This window comes from Lynx canadensis, chromosome D3 (assembly GCF_007474595.2).
Source record: "Lynx canadensis isolate LIC74 chromosome D3, mLynCan4.pri.v2, whole genome shotgun sequence".
NCBI classification, from domain to species: domain Eukaryota; kingdom Metazoa; phylum Chordata; class Mammalia; order Carnivora; family Felidae; genus Lynx; species Lynx canadensis.
Genome location: NC_044314.2, coordinates 65243017 through 65260615, shown reverse-complemented (window position 1 = coordinate 65260615; position 17599 = coordinate 65243017). Strand labels below are relative to the sequence as shown.

At 46.7% G+C, this 17599-nt stretch overlaps 1 protein-coding gene across 4 annotated transcripts in view; it reads left to right on the top strand.

Annotated features, from left to right (window-relative positions):
* Positions 1 to 17599, top strand: part of LOC115498700 (mediator of RNA polymerase II transcription subunit 15) — a 69996-nt gene that overhangs the window by 25085 nt on the left and 27312 nt on the right. For 3 of the 4 annotated variants that reach the window (XM_030292292.2, XM_030292295.1, XM_030292294.1), the window contains 3 exons: positions 12134 to 12185; positions 13929 to 13958; positions 15457 to 15669. In XM_030292292.2, coding sequence (XP_030148152.1) covers positions 12134 to 12185; positions 13929 to 13958; positions 15457 to 15669 — 295 coding nt within the window. Of the gene's footprint in view, positions 1 to 11735; positions 11907 to 12133; positions 12186 to 13928; positions 13959 to 15456; positions 15670 to 17599 lie in introns of those variants that run through there. The other variant, XM_030292293.1, reaches the window with a different exon arrangement.

Below are 17599 nucleotides of genomic sequence, written 5' to 3'. Positions count from 1 at the left end.
GTCTCTGTCTCTGTCTCTCAAAAATAAATAAATATTAAAATTTTTTTTTAAATTTATTTTTAAGTAATCTCTGTACCCAATGTGGGGCTGAAACCCACAACCCTGAGGTCAGGAATTTCATGCTCCACCTACTGAGCCAGCAAGGCGCCCCGCCAGACTTTTTGAAAGCAGTTGTGTCATTTTGCGTTCCCATCAACAGGGTATGAGATTCCAATACCTCCACTCCTTATCAACACTTGTTATTGTTTGTCTTTTTTTTATTATTATTATAGCTGTCATAATGAGTGTGAAGCAGTATCTCACAAAAATTGTGGTTTTGATTTGCATTTCCTGGTGACTAATGATATTGAGCATCTTTTCATGTGCTTGTTGGCCGTTTGTATATACTCTTAGGAAAATTGTTTATATAGATCCTTTGCTGATTTTATTTAATTTTATTTTTTTAATTAAAAAAAATTTTTTATTACGTTTATTTTTGAGAGGCAGAGAGAGACAGAGCGTGAGTGGGGGAGGGGCAGAGAGAGAGGGAGACACAGAATCCGAAGCAGGCTCCAGGCTCTGAGCTGTCAGCACAGAGCCCGATGGGGGGCTCAAACTCATGAACTGTGAGATCATGACCTGAGCCGAAGTCGGACGCTTAACCGACTGAGCCACCCAGGCGCCCCAATTTAAAAAAATTTTTTTGGGGGCGCCTGGGTGGCTCAGTCGGTTAAGCGTCCGACTTCGGCTCAGGTCATGATCTCACAGTCTGTGGGTTCGAGCCCTGCGTCGGGCTCTGTGCTGACAGCTCAGAGCCTGGAGCCGTTTCGGATTCTGTGTCTCCCTCTTTCTCTGACCCTCCCTGTTCATGCTCTCTCTCTGTCTCAAAAATAAATAAATGTTAAAAAAAATTTTTTTTAAATAAAAAAAAAAATTTTTTTTTTAACATTATTTATTTTTGAGAGAGAGAGAGAGAGAGAGCATGAGCACAGGAGGGGCAGAGAGAGGAGGAGACACAGAATCCGAAGCAGGCTCCAGGCTCTGAGCTGTCAGCACAGAGCCCGACGTGGGGCTCGAATTCACAAACCGTGAGATCATGACCTGAGTCGAAGTCGGATGCTTAACTGTTTGAGCCACCCAGGTGCCCCATCCTTTGCCCATTTTAAAATTGACTTCTGTTTTTTTTTTTTAATTGATTGTTAGAGTTTTTATGTATTTTGGATCTAAGTTTCTTATTAGATGTAGAATTTGCAAATATTTGGGGGGATGGGGTGTTATTACTGGTCTTGTTTGTATTTTCTTAGCATTAAAAGATATTGATAGGGCTTGTTGAACTATTTCAGCTTTTGAAATGCAGAACTTGTTGGTTCAGTATTGTTTGTTATCTATTGTTTGATAAGGAACTACCCAAAAGCTTAATGATCTAAGCAGTGAGTTATTTCTCCTGATTCTGTGGGTCAGCAGTCAGGGCAATTGGAATTGCCTGGCTGACCATTCTGCTGGTCTCCTGTGTGACCTCTCATACAGCTGTATTCAGCAGGCAGCTGTGCTGACCTGGAAGGTCCATAAAGGCTTTACTCACATTATCTGCACATTGGTTTTCCTGACATGGCCTCCACATGGTGTCTCCAGCAGTATGGCCTGGACTTCCTTACTATGTGGCAGCTAGCTTCTGAGGAGGAGGAAGTAGAAGCTGCCAGTCCTCACAAGTCCTAGAACCTCACTCAGATACAGGAGATCCTGAGGCCAGTGCCAATTCAGGGCAGTGGGAATTGCCTCTGTCTTTTGAAGTGAGCAGTGGCCTGTTTGTACAGGGAAGCCAGGGATTGTTGGTGGCCCTCTTGGAGATTGGCTGTCACAGATATTCTCTGATCATCTGAGGAATAAGCTTTCCGTCCCAAAGGGGGTACCTGGCAGCACAACAGCCCCCTCACCTTCTTAGCCTCTGCCTCACTGCAGCCCACACTCTGGATCTTAACAACAGCAGTCCATTTCCTTTGACCAAGCTCGTCCTAAATCCCTAACTCCAAGAGGAGGCCCCAGCTATTTGGAAGAGGTTTTTTGTTGTTGTTGTTTTTGTTTTTTAACAGGTGTTGGAAATTTCCTGTCTTTTTTACAGAGACAGACCTGCTCCTTAGGCACGGTTGTCGAGTGGCCAGCTTTTTACTACTGCTTAGGCTCCTCATAGAGCCGGCGCCAGTCAGTGCAGTGAGGCCCTTCTGTGAGGACTGGTCAGATGGCAGCCGGGGCACTCTTGTTACCTGCACCTCTGACCTGAGATTCCATTAGAACAACTGTGAAAGAATTGAAAAAGTGGAACCCCAGAGCAGAGAGAAGGATGAAGGAGAGTAATTTCTCTGTTTCTGGATTCTAGGAAGGGCTGGGAGGTGGAAGAGGCCAGAGAGAAGGGACTGACCTTCCCTGGGAATCCTGACAAGCTGGCCGGTCCAGAGGTGTCCACCCTGAAGGGAACTGGGGCACTAATGGGCACCTCAGGTTGCCTAGTGTATCTCTCAAGGCAAGGAAAATCTTTTTTTTTTTTAATTTTTTTTTTCAACGTTTTTTATTTATTTTTGGGACAGAGAGAGACAGAGCATGAACGGGGGAGGGGCAGAGAGAGAGGGAGACACAGTATCGGAAACAGGCTCCAGGCTCTGAGCCATCAGCCCAGAGCCTGACATGGGGCTCGAACTCACGGACCGTGAGATCGTGACCTGGCTGAAGTCGGACGCTTAACCGACTGCGCCACCCAGGCGCCCCTAGGCAAGGAAAATCTTGAGTGCTCTCATTTAGAAGAAGTTACCAGGGACCCTCGGCTGGCTCAGTCGGAGGAGCATGTGACTTTTGATCTCCGGGTTGTGAGTTTGAGCCCCACGTTGGGTGTAGAGATGACTTACATAAATAAATACTTAAAAAAAATAAAAAGAATTCACCAAATTGCCTGGCACAGGCTCGTGCTTCTAGTGTGGATGTTAGCACCCCAAGTTAAAGCCCTGCCCATTCTATCATTGGCTGGATCCAGGTTTAATGGCCAGACTCCATTTGTTCCCTGTAAAGTGGTGTCCCCTTGCAAGGTTCACGTGTGAGCTCATGTGATCCCACATCAGCTCTATGATGCAAATATAGTACCACTGTCCCCAGTTTCAGAGAAGGAGTCTCTGGCATACAGATGCTAGTTAACTTATCTAGGAGGTCACAGATCTAGGTGAGGTAGAGCCAGGAATGGAGCCAGATGGTCTGGTGTCACCACACTCTTAGCTACTTCTCTTACTGCCTCCCATCCGTCAAGGCGAAAGATACCCAAACAGCCACTATAATTCCTTAACACCTTTAATTCTTACAGATGGGAATACTCTCTGCCTAAAGGAGGCTGATGGAAGCAAAAATAATTGTACCCGGGGATGGTGGGTTATTGTGATAGTTTCATCTCCGAACACTTGAACCAGCCTCTGAAGGTTTGGGAAGATTGGCATCCACTGGATGAGAGCACAGTCAGGGGTCTGGGGACCTCTGTGTCGACACCTACAGCAGCAGCATGTAGAGATGCTTACTACGGCTGGGTGCAGTTCTGAACACTTGCTTGTTACTTGGTTGTTTTTAAATTAGTGTAAAAGTTAAACACTCATTTACTCACTTGCATTTAATATAGTATTATGCAAAAGTAGTCCGTGTTTCTGGTTTACAGTGTAGAAAGGACTAGTACAGAACTAAACCCCCACCGGGAGGCCAAAGTGAAATGCGGGGACCAGGGAAGCTGTGAGCATCAGAAGTGGGAAGCTACGTTAGGAGTAATCAAAGAGGAGGGCCTGAGCTGAACAGCCAACCAGCTGGAATAAATAGGGACGAGCACAGCCTGGGAAATAGAGTCAGGCCCAGTCACACTCCCAGCAAGAGAAGAGGAGGATGCCTATGTACATCTGATAAAAGGAGATGCTTTCCTACCTTTAGCCTTTTTGAGGGACCTCACAAGCCCAGAGTCTGGCTTTGACTGAATCTGAATATACCTTCTGCTATCCATGGGCACCTGTTGGACTGCCCAAGAATTCAGGCATTAGAAGCGCTGCATCTTAGAGCTGAGAAAAGCACAATTGTGTACATTGAAAAATGTGAACACATGAAAAGACTAGCATTTTCTTCCTTCTTTCCCCCTTTTCCTCCTACCCTTCTTCCCTTCCCCTCTTGCTTCCTCCTTTCCCTCCTCCCTCCCCTCCTTTTCCCCTCCCTTCCCCCCCCAGGCTCTACACCCAATGTGGAGCCTGAACTCATGACCCTGGGATCAAGAGTCGCATGCTCTACCAACTAAACCAGCCAGGTGCCCCAAGATAAGCATTTTCTTAACAGCTACTGAGATCTGCTAGGAAAGCCTAGCTGGGTGTAGCTGTTTCATGAGGAAGGTCCTGTAGGCAGTGCTCCTTTACTCCATTCTGTCTAAATGCATGATAGTCAGGATTCCTGCACCATCCTTAGTAAACATATTTGTTCAGAAGCTTAACTGTCAATTTTGATTGTTTGATTTTCACCAGATATGTTTGCAGTAGCATGTATTGAGGCACTGAGAGAAGTATTCTCTTGGTCTAGTCCGTGTGACATTTTTCTCCAGTTCACCTGTGAAGAAACTGAGATGTAGGGTGAGTCAGTGGTAGCATGGAGGGCTAGCTCATTTGCTTACTTGCTTTTTTTCTGTCTTATTTTTATTTTTTGGTCTGTCTGTATTTATTTTTTAAAGTAGTCTCCACACCCAACGTGGGGCTTGAGCTCACTACCCTAAAAGTGTTTATTTTTGAGAGGGAGAGAGAAATAGAGCAAGTGAGCACACATGTGAGCAGGGGAGGGGCATAGAGGGGGTTGGTACAGAGGCTCCGGAACAGGCTCCATGCTGACAATGGAGAGCCCAACACGGGGCTCAAACTCACAAACCATGAACCATGAGATCATGACTTGAGCCAAAGTCGGATGCTCAACCAACAAAGCCACCCAGGCACCCTTATTTATGTATGTATGTATGTATGTATGTATGTAGCAGGGGAGGGGCAGAATGAGAGGGAGAGAGAGAATCCCAAGCAGGGCTCAGTTTCAGGAACTGCAAGATCATGACCTGAGCTGAATGAAACCAGGAGTTAGACACTTAACCAACTGAACCACCCAGGTATCCCCTGTGTCTTATTTTTAAATTTAAGCTAGGTAAAGAGACCACTGGCATTTGTTTAATTTTTCACTTTTTGTATGTCTAAAATATTTCAGAATGTATAAAAATAAAATGTTAAAATATATGACTCACAATGCAGTACTTATCAAAGGCTTCCTGTTGCCAAGAACACTGGCTCTGGAGTACCTGCTCTGGGATTTGATACACTTCTCAGTATCTGAGGAAAACTTTCAAACAGACATTGTAGAAGTGGACAGACTGATCCTGTGGAAACTCAAGGGATTCAGAATACCCAAAACAATTTTGGAAAAGAACACAGAAGACTCATACTTCTGAATTTAATTTAATTTAATTTTTAAAGTTTATTTATTTATTTGGGGGGGGTGTGCACATGCGAGCGAGGGAGGGGAGGGGGGGAAGAGAGAGGGAGAGAGAATCCCAAGTGGACTCCATGTTTGTTGTCAGTGCAGAGCCCAACATGGGGCTCAACCCCATGGAATGGGAGATAATGACCAGAGCCAAAACCAAGAGTCAGACACTCAACTAACTGAGCCACCCAGGCACCCCAATACTTCCAGATTTTAAAATGTACTACAAAGCTATAGTAATCAAGACCATGTCATACTAGCATAAGGATAAACTTACAAATCAATGAGGTAGAATTGAGAATCTGTAAGTCTTTGTGTTTACTCTTAAGAAATTTTTTTTTTTTTTTTTTTTTTGACATGGGCACTGAAAGATTTCAGTGGGGAAAAACAGTCTTTTCAACAAATGGTGCTGGGACAACTAGATGACTGTATATGAAATATTGAGGTTGGGTCCCATCTTCACACCATACACAGAAATTAGAATGTATGTGTGAAAGACTTAAATATAAGAGCTAAAACTATAAAACAGAAGAAAACTCAGGCATAAATCTTTGTGACCTTGGATTAGACCACAGTTCCTGACATGTGACACCAAAAGCACATGCAACAAAAGAAAATCTGTTAGTTTGACTCATCAAAATGAAAACTATTAGAAAAAAAATTTAAAACTATTGTGCATCAAAGGACACCATCAAGGGAGTGAAAAGACAACACATGGAATAGGGGAAAATATTTGCAAATCATTTATCTGATAAGGGACTGGTATCCAGAGTATATAAAGAATTCCGTCAACTCTAACAAAAAAAACCTAATTCAAAGAAAAAAAAAGGTAAAGGACTTGAATAGACATTTCTCCAGCGAAGATACACAAATGGCCAAGAAGTACATGAAAAGCTCCTCAGCATCATTAGTCAGAGGGAAATGGAAACCAAAACCGCAGTGAGATACCACTTCACACTCATGATGACTGGAGACATTGGGACCTCCTGCGTTGCTGGATGGAATGTGAAGTGGTGCAGTCACTGTGGAAAACTGTGATGATTCCTCAAAAAATTAAAGTTACCAAATGTCGACAAAAGCTTGTACATAAGTATTCATAGCATTATTCATAATAGCCCAAAGTAGAAATAATCCAAATGTTTATCAGTTGATGGATGGATAGAGAAAAAGTGGTATCTCCATACAGTGAAATATTATTTGTCCATATAAAAAAATGAAATAACTGAAACATGCTATAACACAGATGAGTCTATAGAAAGAGTGTATTAGTTTCCTGTAGCTGCTGTAACTAATTACCAGACTTTGGAAACTCTAGTCTCTGGGCTGTTGGCTTTGGCCTCTTGGCCTAAAAGTCTGCCCTTGTGGTCATCTTTCTTTTTCTTAAGGAATAGCACATGTTTGCAGCTGAGTGATTTTATCAGGCTGTTTTCTGCCTGTAGAATTTTGGGAGTCTGACACCCTTCTTTGATTTCTTCTAGTCTCTCTCCTTTTCAGGCCAACCTGGCACTGTTTTTGCCTGTGTAACACTCAAATGCCTTTGTGGGTCTCCTGTGTGTGTGACAGGATTCACCCCATTAGACCAGTGATTTCTCCACTGGTCTTTCCTGTGTGATTTCTTCCCTGGCCTTGGCTTCTGTGAGATAATTGAGGGGATTCGTGAATCCTGTGCCCAGTCTCCTTGGCACTAGCAAAATTTGTGTCAAGCCACACCCTTGGCCTTTTCTCCAGAGCACACCTTCCTAACAGTGAATCTCCTCATTTTAGCAATTTGGGTAGCCTGGGAGTTTCCCAAACCACCAAGTCCAGGTTCCATTTTGCTTGATAGTTCTTCCCTCAGTTTCTCTCTCTTCTCGCATTTTACTCTGAGCAGCAAGAAGAAAGCAGGCCAGACCTTCAACATTTTGCTTGGAAGTCTTCTCAGCCAAATATCCAAATTTGTTGCTTACAAGTTCTGCCTTCCCCACAAATAGGATACAGCTAAACTTCCTGTCACTAGCTAACAAGGATTCTCTGTTTCTCATTTCCTCTGAGCCCTCCCCAGAAACATCTTTCACATTCATCTACCAACATACTATTTTTGATGATAACGTGTCTTCTCCAAGATGATACAGAGCTTTCTCTGCCAGGTTCCTCACTTCCTTGTGAATCCTAAGTGGCAGAGTCATTGGCGTGCGTGTTTGCCTGACTCACTTTTTTACCCCATATTTCTTATAAATGGAGTATTAGATGGAAAGAGCCCAGGGTGCAGTGATTTCATTAGCAAGAATATGTCCGAGGTGGTGCCATGTATTTGTATTTCTCCACGAGACGACAGCTGGTCAGGAGTTCAGAGAGTGACAGCCTGACTCTTCTCCTAAAAGTTCCCTATCCACTTATCACCTCATGTTCCACCATTTAATTGGGTATTGCAAAGTGGTAATTGTCCTTAATTCTGGCTTTCCTTACACATTTATTACAAGGAATTTTGCTGCAAAGAAGGGTTTTCTTTCATCAACCAGGGATCCTTGGTTGCTTGAAACACAGCCAATTCTGAACCCCCCAGGGATGCTTTCTAGTCCATTGTCCCTTTGTAACCCAAGGACTTGCTACCCTTGGTTTCCCCCCCACCCCCCCACCCCCCACCCTGCCAGGGGGGAGGTGATCAATAGGGCTTGGGAATGAGAATGAGGGTAGATTCTCTTCCTGTGACTATTAGGAGCTTGGGGCTGTGCATTTCGTGTATTTCAGTCCATTGCAGTGGTTCATTTTGATGCTTCTGTGTTCCCTTCCTCATGGAGGGGCAGCCCCCAAGCTCCCTCCTGTCCCTCTTAGGGCCCCTTATCATGACTTCTTTCATCTTTTGCAGCTTACTTGCGTCTTGGTCCCGGAATGGGCCGTTCCTCTATGGAGCCCTGGTTTCTTTTTGAGGCTGAAATGGTATTTAGAGCATGCTGTGTGGGCACTGGTGCTGATGGCTTCTGCACCTATTTGCGAAGAGAGCTAAGAAGTAATATATTTTTGTGGTAACAGCAACATCCTCAAAAACCCCGTAATTTCACACTGATATTTCCCATTCCAGTTTAACCTTACAGGGTTTTACTTTCATTTTAAACATGTATCTTTTCTCTTAATGTGAATATCTTGGCTTCTAATATTAGCATAATTACTTGCTTTACTCTAAAATACTTTTGGGGGCGCCTGGCTGGTTCAGTCGGAGGAGCATGCAACTCTTGATCTCGGGGTTGTGAGTTCAAGCCCCATGTTTGGGGTGTAGAGATTACTAAAAAAGTTTTAAAACTTCAAGATAAAATAAAATACCTTGGAATAACAGACTAATATTACCACTAATATTGGTAACATAATAACAAAATGTGGAATGAAGTTTAAGATTTCTTTGCAGCTCTGTTTGCCCTTAAAATATATCCCTTACACTAAGGACATGCAGTTTTTTATTTTGTTTGCTTTTTCTTTTTTAAAATGAGCTCTCAAAGGGTTCTTTTCACTGTATGATTTTGACACCATCTTGATAGGTAACTCATATGTTTCAGTTTATTTTGAATTTTTAGGAATTGTACTTTTGGTTTAGTATTATCTTCAATTTGATTTTTTTTTTTTAAATGTACATGCTTCCAATGTGAAAACCATATAACAAGGTGTGAAGTCTCATTTCGAGCCCAATCCCTGATACCTTTGGGAGTAACTGTTAATCTTCGATTTTGGTTTATCCTTCTAACATTTCTTTTTGCAGATACAAGCATACGTATGTATTCAGATTCCCCATGTCTTATACAAAAGGTAGTGTATAGCGTGTAGTGTGTGGTGTCTAGAATTTTATATGGAGCCTGTGTGTGTCCCTGCTCCTGCTGCTCCCTCCACATCCCTGTTGGGGAGACATCGTTTACCCTTGTCGTTTGGGCCTTCATGCTAGACTTGCATGGGTCAAGCTGGGGTTTGAACTGTATAAAGCTTTTCTCCCCACATTTCTATCTTCTCATTGGCAAACCGGACACCACGCACCTACCTCAGTAGGTGGTTGGAAGAATTAAAAGCATTGATATATGTAAAGGTTTAGAGCTATGCCTGGCACCACGTAAATGCCAGGGTATTAGCTGTTACTGCCTTGGTCTGGTAATACCCAACCTCACGTGCAGCCCTGACACTTAGATTTTTGATGTTGAGTGGGACAGATCATAAAGACTGAGCGAATGCAAGGGACATCACATGCTCTTCAGCCCTTTCTCTGTAACAGTCCTGGAGAGGTGGGGTGCTTTGGAGCAGAAGGGAGTAGTAGAATCTGAGAATTCTCATGCCGGGGAAGGTCAGTCAGCACCTATGACTTAGGAGCCATGGGAGTAAAATAGCCCACCCTGGGGGACGTGAGCGGTGCAGTCTCAGACCCCAGGGTCTACTGAGGGAGGAACACTGGCAGCAGATGTGCAGCGCTCCACTCCTAGTGGTTCCTGGGTGGCCTGGCTTTGCGAGAAACTTGGAGATGTATTTAACCTGCAAGAAAACCTCTTGGCAGCCGTGTGACTGCTTTCTGTGCCCATGTCTACTGTCAGGTGGCCAGATCTGCGCCCCAGGCCTTCTCAGGCTGGTCTAGTCTGGTCCCCAGAGCCTCCACTCTACTCACTTGGCAGTGGGGTGGCCTTAGCCAGGAGCAGACCACTCTGGCCATCCAGCTCTGGGCCAGGGACTGCAGTAGGGCTTTGAGTACCCAATCCTGGTTCTGTATTCAAGGCTTTGGGGACATGCTCCTGAGCCCCATTTTTATTGTATCTTGTGTCTGAGTAAAGTATCTAGTTGCTTTTTCAACCTGCTTCCTCATTTTATCTTTTCTTTTTTAATACTTATTTTTGAGAGAAAGAGTGAGAGTGCATACAGGTGGGGGAGGGGCGGGGAGAGAGGGGAGACAGATCTGAAGTGGGCTCTGTGTGGGCAGCTTCAGCACTGACGGCAACGAGCCCAATGCAGGACTCGAACTCACAAACTGCGAGACCGTGACCAGAGCCAAAGTTGGACATTCAGCCGATTGAGCCACACAGTCACCCTTCGTTTTATCTTTTATGGAAATAGAGAAAACTCAGCAAGTTCTTTTAAGGTATCCCCAATTTAACAGATGGCCCAAGGCCCTAAAAAGATGTCAGACATTGACCTGGCAACCTCCCAATTTTTGTCCCCTTGTACTTGGCCGCCTTACTTCCTGAGCTTCCTTCGGGCCCGCCACCTCCTTGCTCCCTGCTCACCACACTGCTGTCCTTCAAGGACCGGGTGATCCATAGGCAGGAGTTCCCGGCTCTACCCTTTATCCTCAGCATATTGTCTTTCCTACTGGAAATTGGTGGGAGGAGTTGGAAATTGGGAATGTTGACAACACCCGCTAAATGTCCCTATGCTCCAGGAGAGGCTCACTGTCCCTCTCTTTGTACCTGCCCCCCTTTGCACGTTCTTATCCCAACTTTGCCTTTCCCCCAGGCCTTTTCCCCTCATGTTTGCCTCTGCTGATTCCCCTGGCCAAAAAAGAGTGGTGGGGTGAAGTTTGGGGGTGAGTGAGGAGTAATGAAGATTTAGAAAGTGTGCTTATATTTTTTCATTTACCTGAGACCACTTTTCCCCAAAGGTGTTCTTAAGACAGTGGGTTTACTCTTGTGCCTGAGTTCACTGGCATGTGTTCCCAGGGTAGTACCTCCACAAGGTGCTGCGCGCAGCTGGGTTCTGGGTTGTGTGGGTGTCATCCCATCAGCCTGCTGTCTAGTGGCCTCTCTGTGTCACAGTGACTTAGGAGGGTCGTGCAAGCAGGATGGAGAATGAAGGCTTTGCCTTATTGGGGCTGCCTTGCCAGAGGAACGGGCATTTCAAGGAGGGGAAGGATGGTACAGCTTCGCTGAAATAAGAATTTAACTCAGACATTCCTTTGTTGACCACAGGACAAACTCACAGTAGTGATTTCCCCAAAACACCTGGGAGCGAGTGTCCTTAGTCGCAAAGAGGTCAATCAGTAGAAGGCAGGCTCTGCTGTGCAGTTCCAGAAACCCGGTAGCTGGGAAAAAGCGGGCTCTCGGCAGTGGCCTTCACCTGCCACCCTTGAGTGGCACTGTGCCTTCTCCCTTGCCTGTGCAGTAAATTCAGATTAACACAGCTTCTCTGAAAAGTGCAGCCAGGGGCGCACAGCCAGATTTGCATGCAAGCACGTCAGCAGTGAAAGAGCAACAGGCCGGGTATTAAAAGCGAAAGTACTTGGATACAAATAGTGCAAAGACAAAAGCGGCCTGCCTATGTCGACTGCTGATGTGCCTTGTGACCTCAAGCTGGCCCCTCATCCCCTCTGGACTTGCTGTCCCCCCTGTGAGAGGAGGGGCGCCTGAGCTGGCTGGCTGTCCTCTCCGTTGAGCCTTTGAAGCAGAGTGGAAGGAGCAGCGGTTTGACGCCTCTCGGTATCCCTCTTGGCTTTTTCTTTGTGCTTTTTGTTGGCCTGCCATAGCTGAGCATTGTCAGCTCTTCTCTGAGAGATGGATTCCAGAGGAGGCCGAGCCAGGCAAGCCGGCAGCCTTTCAGGAAGAACCCTCAACTCAGTGACACAGCAGTGCAGGGGGTGGGAAGGGGCGTCACATGACTTCACTTCTTCACCTGGGATTAAACTGCTTCCTGTTTTTGCTTTTAGGACGAATACCTTTCTCTCGTGGCCAGGCTTATTATCCATTTTCGAGACATTCGTAAGTAAAATTTTACATTTCTGGGTGGTTTTGATTGCCAGGAGAGGCTGGCCCTTTCCTGGGGTGGTGGGGGCTTTCTTGGCCGCAGTGCCTGAGGCAGAATGCCTGTGTAAAAAGCTCCTGCTTTCTGGGAAGTTCGACATTGCTTTGCATTTGATTCCGTCTCCCATCCTCTTCAAAGCTTCAACCTCAAAAATGCTGATTTTGGCATAATGGAAATGTTAGCCTCCAAGTGGTCTGGACTGCTATTTTTGCTTGTCCATTTAATCTTCTTTTTCAAAAGACTGTGGCTTTTGTCTCTAGGCAGTTCTTAAAGAAGCCAGGTTTACCCTGGAAAAGAAACTTCCTTCCCTAGGAGTTGGCTTTATTGGCCCATGGGGGTCTGACCCAAATGTGTGTTCCTGTCAGGCTGGAACTTCATAAGTCTTGCCTCTGGCTCCCTGCCCTGGTGAGGGTCGCCTGGTGCCTGCTGCCTTCCACCCACTCTGCTTCCCAGGGTCCTGCTAGGGTCCTGTCAGCCCAGCCTGGCATCAGCCATGGCTCTTTAAAAGTGTGTGTCCTTGCAGACTGGGCTCAGGGGTCTTGGTGGTCTTTTGTGTGTTATGCATAAGCATGGAGGACAGTTACTGTTCCTGGATGGTCACCGTATCTAAAGTCTCTAAAGGAAACCAGGCTGGTTCAGCGCTCTGAGGTTTCAGCCAGCAGCGCCTCCTACCTGCCTGCAGTTGTGTGACCACAAGAGATGGGCTCCTCTTGACACAGCTTGTCTTTGCAGCACACAGTTGGCGCGTCTAGTGGCTTCTCTTCGTGCTTGTAGAGGTGGCTATGATGTTAGTAATCTCAGAAAAAAGGAGATGTTGTGAACCCCAGAGCCCCTGTGTGGCCCATAGATTTTGCTTCTTTCCACACTTTTTCCCAGAATGGCCGGCCAGATGAACTTCACTTGATTCCACTTTCTTTGCTGTGTTTGGGAAGGCCCTATGTTGTTTAGAACAAGCTGTTGGAACCAGAAGCCTGGGGAATGAGCAGTCTGGATGAGATGCCTTGGTCTGTCCTGGCAAGCGGCTCTGCTTGTCGGGACTGGGCTGGCCTGGCCTGTTTGGGAGGCAGCCTGGCGTAGCAGCACACAGCCCTGGGGCCAGGCATGTCCCTGGCCCGCTCGCCAGCTCCTGCCTCACCCAGAGAGGGTAGCCCTGTTGCAGTGCTTGCCCCCTGGTGCTAGGGCCAGCTAGGTGGGGCTTTTAGCCAGCCTTGGCCAGACGCAGTTTCCTCATAGTAGAAAGTGGAGATGCTGCCTCCTCATCAGGGCAGGCTGAAAAAGGAGGTGTTGTGGAGGTCTGGTCACCATTCTGGGCCCATTGTGGATCCCTACAGTTCTTGTGTTTGTTGTTCAGGGCCCCAGCTGAGACCCTGATCCCGGGAAGGATGGAGGGCCAGAGTAGGCCCAGGGCAAGCTTCTACTGGGGGCGGGGGGGAGGGTGGAGGACAGTTCTCTGAGGCCCCATGTTGACCATGGGCAGTTCTGTACCTTCTTCCCTCAGACCCCCTTGAGTGTCAGCTCTGCCTGGAGTGGATACAGACATGCACACACAAACACACGTGTGCTCTGAGATATCTTATCTTCTGTTTAGTTTCAGCAAATGACCTCTGGGCAAATGCCTACAAAGCTGGCTTACTGTGGAAATATGTGGTTATGTAAAATTTTGTTTACTTTGTTTTTTGTTTTTGTTTTCTTAAATACAGATAACAAAAAATCTCAAGCTTCCGTCAGTGGTAAGAGTTTTTTTTGTTTGAATTAAAGTTTTATCCCAACCTTGGGTTTGGGGGAGCAAGAATGCAGTTGTGGATGCTGCGTGGGTCTGGGTTAAGCTGTTATGAGAGGAGAAAATTCACAGAAAGAACTCTGGCTGGCCGTGAGAACTTTGAGCCACGCCCGCCCCTCCTCCATGCTTCCTCTTCCTGGCAGACTGCAGTCAGATGAGACCTCCCCATCCCATGTCACTCAAATACTGTTTTTGTCCAGCAAAAAGATGTTTAAAAACTCACACAATGATGGACACATTATCTAAAATGTTGAGCTCTTTGGAAGAAAACTATTATGGTATATCTAGTATAATAATCGGTAGTATATTTTTTAGAGAATAGCTATGAATTCACTTCCTTAAGTTACAAAGTTTCATGGGAACTGTATTGCTTCAGCCCTGGTCTTGCTGACTGAGCTGCCAGTGAAGGGGTTTAGCAAATCCATGATGGCCGACGGAGCTCTGATCTGTCACAAAGGGAGGCAGCCTGGCATGCTATTTGTCTTACTGCAGGCAGTACAGCTGTAAATGCTGGGTGCCCATGCTTGCCTCAGCCAAGCTGGCTGCACCTGTCTGTGTGGGCCCTGTTTCCCTGCTAGGCTACCCTTCCTGGCATGTGCAGTGATTCTCAGCCACCCAGGGCTAGATGGGATGAAGACCGTGTGGCCGGGAGAATGTCTAAGTTCTTGGCATCAGAGCCTAGGGTTCTTTAGCATTCAGTTCTGCGCAGGCTGACCTGGCTGGGGCATACCTGTCTGTAGGTAGTTGTTTGCTGTGAGTCTATATTGTTCTGACAAGAGCCCTGGGCTCCTTGTTCCAGGTCATAGCATTGCTCACTGAGCTGAGTCCCCTGCCTACTGGCAAGCATCACTGTGCCTGGTGGCACTCTGTGGATTCTTCCTGCACGCCTCCCTCACACCTTAGCTTGTTTTAGTGTGGTGTCCTGAGAACTCCTTAGTGGGGTTTCTGCACAGACTTAGTAGAGGTGGGCTTCTGGTGTGCAAGGAGACTTGTAATCTCCCTGGGAGAACATCTGTCTGTGCCCCCCCTCAGTTCTCTGGCCCCCAGGCTCGCTCTTACTGTGAAGAAGGGCCTGCTGTCCTTTGCTGTCTTTGGAGTTCCCAGCTGTGTCTCACCCAGCGTAGGGGTATACAGCCAGGAGGGGTGGGGACTGCTATATACCTTAAGGGGCTTGTTTATACCTCAACGATAGGACCCTGGCACAAGCCAGGCTAGGGTTTGAGATGTGCTCCCTGTTCAAGAGCAGTGACAGAGATACTGACATTTTGGCCCCTCCGCGGTTGGAGGCCTAGAGGCTCCCAGGACTCTGGCCTTTCACTGCTTGGGGCTTTGAGGGAGTTGTGCCTGGAGGTTGGAGGAAGTGTGTGCTCTGTGAGGCCTCATAACCTTCGGAGACTTGCGTTTCAGCAGGCACTTGGCTGAGACGCTGTGCCCTTGTGTTCCCACAGACCCTATGAATGCACTACAGAGCCTGACTGGTGGGCCTGCTGCGGGAGCAGCTGGAATCGGCATGCCTTCTCGGGGCCCAGGACAATCCCTGGGCGGGATGGGTGGCCTTGGCACCATGGGGCAGCCGATGCCCCTCTCAGGGCAGCCGCCCCCTGGCACCTCGGGGATGGCCCCCCACGGCATGGCTGTTGTGTCTACAGCAGCTCCACAGAGTGAGTACTGTGCTTCTCAGAGAATCTGCCACCTTCTTTGCAGGCGATGTACATTTTTATCCCTTTGCTTAGGATGGTATTGAGGAAAGCGTGGAGAAACTCCCCAAGTAGCTGTCTTTTTATCTTTGTTGTGTATGGAGAGAAAAAGTTCCAAAACTTTTTCAGACTATCAAAAGGGTTAAGTGACACTGAGGCCCTCCTCCTACCCCTGGGCAGGAGTGGAGGACTCAGAAGAGGTCGGGGTGGTCTGGGACTCCATCCGGGGGGATTGTGTTTTGTAGCTGAAATAGACACAGTTATGTCTCAGGCTGTTCTCAGCCACAAAGTGGTGCTTTCGGCACCCCACAACCCCCAGAAGACCTCCATCTCAAGAGCCATCCCTTCCAGTGTTGCCCTTGCCCTCCTTCCCTGAAGGATGTGCCTTGCCCTCCTGGCGCTTCTCTACAGAACACAGCCCCTTGTCCCCTCCATGCAGCTACTCCAGCTGGGAATGGGTGCGTAGCACGGGTCTCCCTCCTCTTTCCAGGGCCTGTCTTATTGGATGTTTGATTTTCATAACCAGTAATTCAGTATGCAGAGTGTACTTCAGTACTGCAAAGTGCTTTGTTAATTTTTTCCTTTTTTATTTTTGAAATAGTCTAAGAATCATAGGAAGTTGCAGAATGACACAGAGAGTGCCTGTGTGCCCTTCACCCAGCTTCCCCAATGCTGACATCTTAGTACATTGTCAAAACCGAGAAATGAATCTTGGGACAATGCTGCTAACTCAGGTGGCCTTTTTTCTGACATCTCCAGTTTTTACATGCATTCTTGCCCGCGAGCTTACGTGCGTGTAGTTCTATGAGACTTTATCATGTGTGATATCACTACCAGGGTCAGCATGCAAGGCTGTTCCATCACCAGTAGCAAGCTGTTGTGTTATCTCTTAATAATCACACCCTTCCTCCAACTTCAAGCCCTGGCAACTGCTGATCTGTTCCCTATCTCTATAGTTATGTCACTTCGCAAGTGTTACATCGATGGAATCGCACAGTGTTTGACATTTTGAGACTGACTTTTTTCCCCTCAGCATAATGCCTTTGAGATTCTCCCAAGTTGCCTCAGTAAGTTGTTCCTGTTCATTGCTGAATTGTATTCCATGGACTGGGTGTACCACGGGTTGCTTATCCATTCACCCTTGAAGGGCGTTCAGGTTGTTTCCAGGTTTGGCTGTTGCAAATAAAGCTTCTGTGACCCTGATTCATGTACAGGTTGTGATGTGTCGATGTATTTTTCTCATGCATCACTCATAGTAACCCTCAAAGAAGGCAGTGTCCCTGCTTCTGCTTTGCCCACTAGAGCTGGGATCGAGCCCAGGCTGCCTGACCCGAGCACCCCCATTCTTTGTTCAAGTTTCCTGTGCGAGCATCACTTTGCTCTTCACAGATGCCACGTGGAGGCTCATTCTGCCCACTCTTGGACTGGAACCTTCCATCCCCAGACATCCCCTTCTTTCTTGGATCATTGTTCTGTTCCCCTTATTGACACCTTGCCATCTGACTCTTAGCTCTTTGCTTGATTCTTCTTCTCCAGCTTCCGTGTCCCCTCTTGTCTTGTCAGCATACCTGGTACGTACATGGGGCGGCTTATGGAAGGATTCTCAGGAGAAGTACTGGTTCTGACTCCTTTTTATGTTACAGAGTGGTTGATTTCTTTTTATCACAGCTTACATTTTATAATAAAAAATCATTTTTAAAGTGTAGGAGTTTAGAATGCTACCATTATTTGCCTTGCAGTTTCACTCCTAAGACTTTGTCAGTTCACTGGCAAAGTTTGGGTATCCTGCCCACACCCTCCCCAGTCTGACCTTGGCCCACATCCTGTTTTCAGCTTCAGAGGGACCTGGTCTTTCATGTGGGTTGATGTGATGTGAGTTCTCTACTTTCATGTC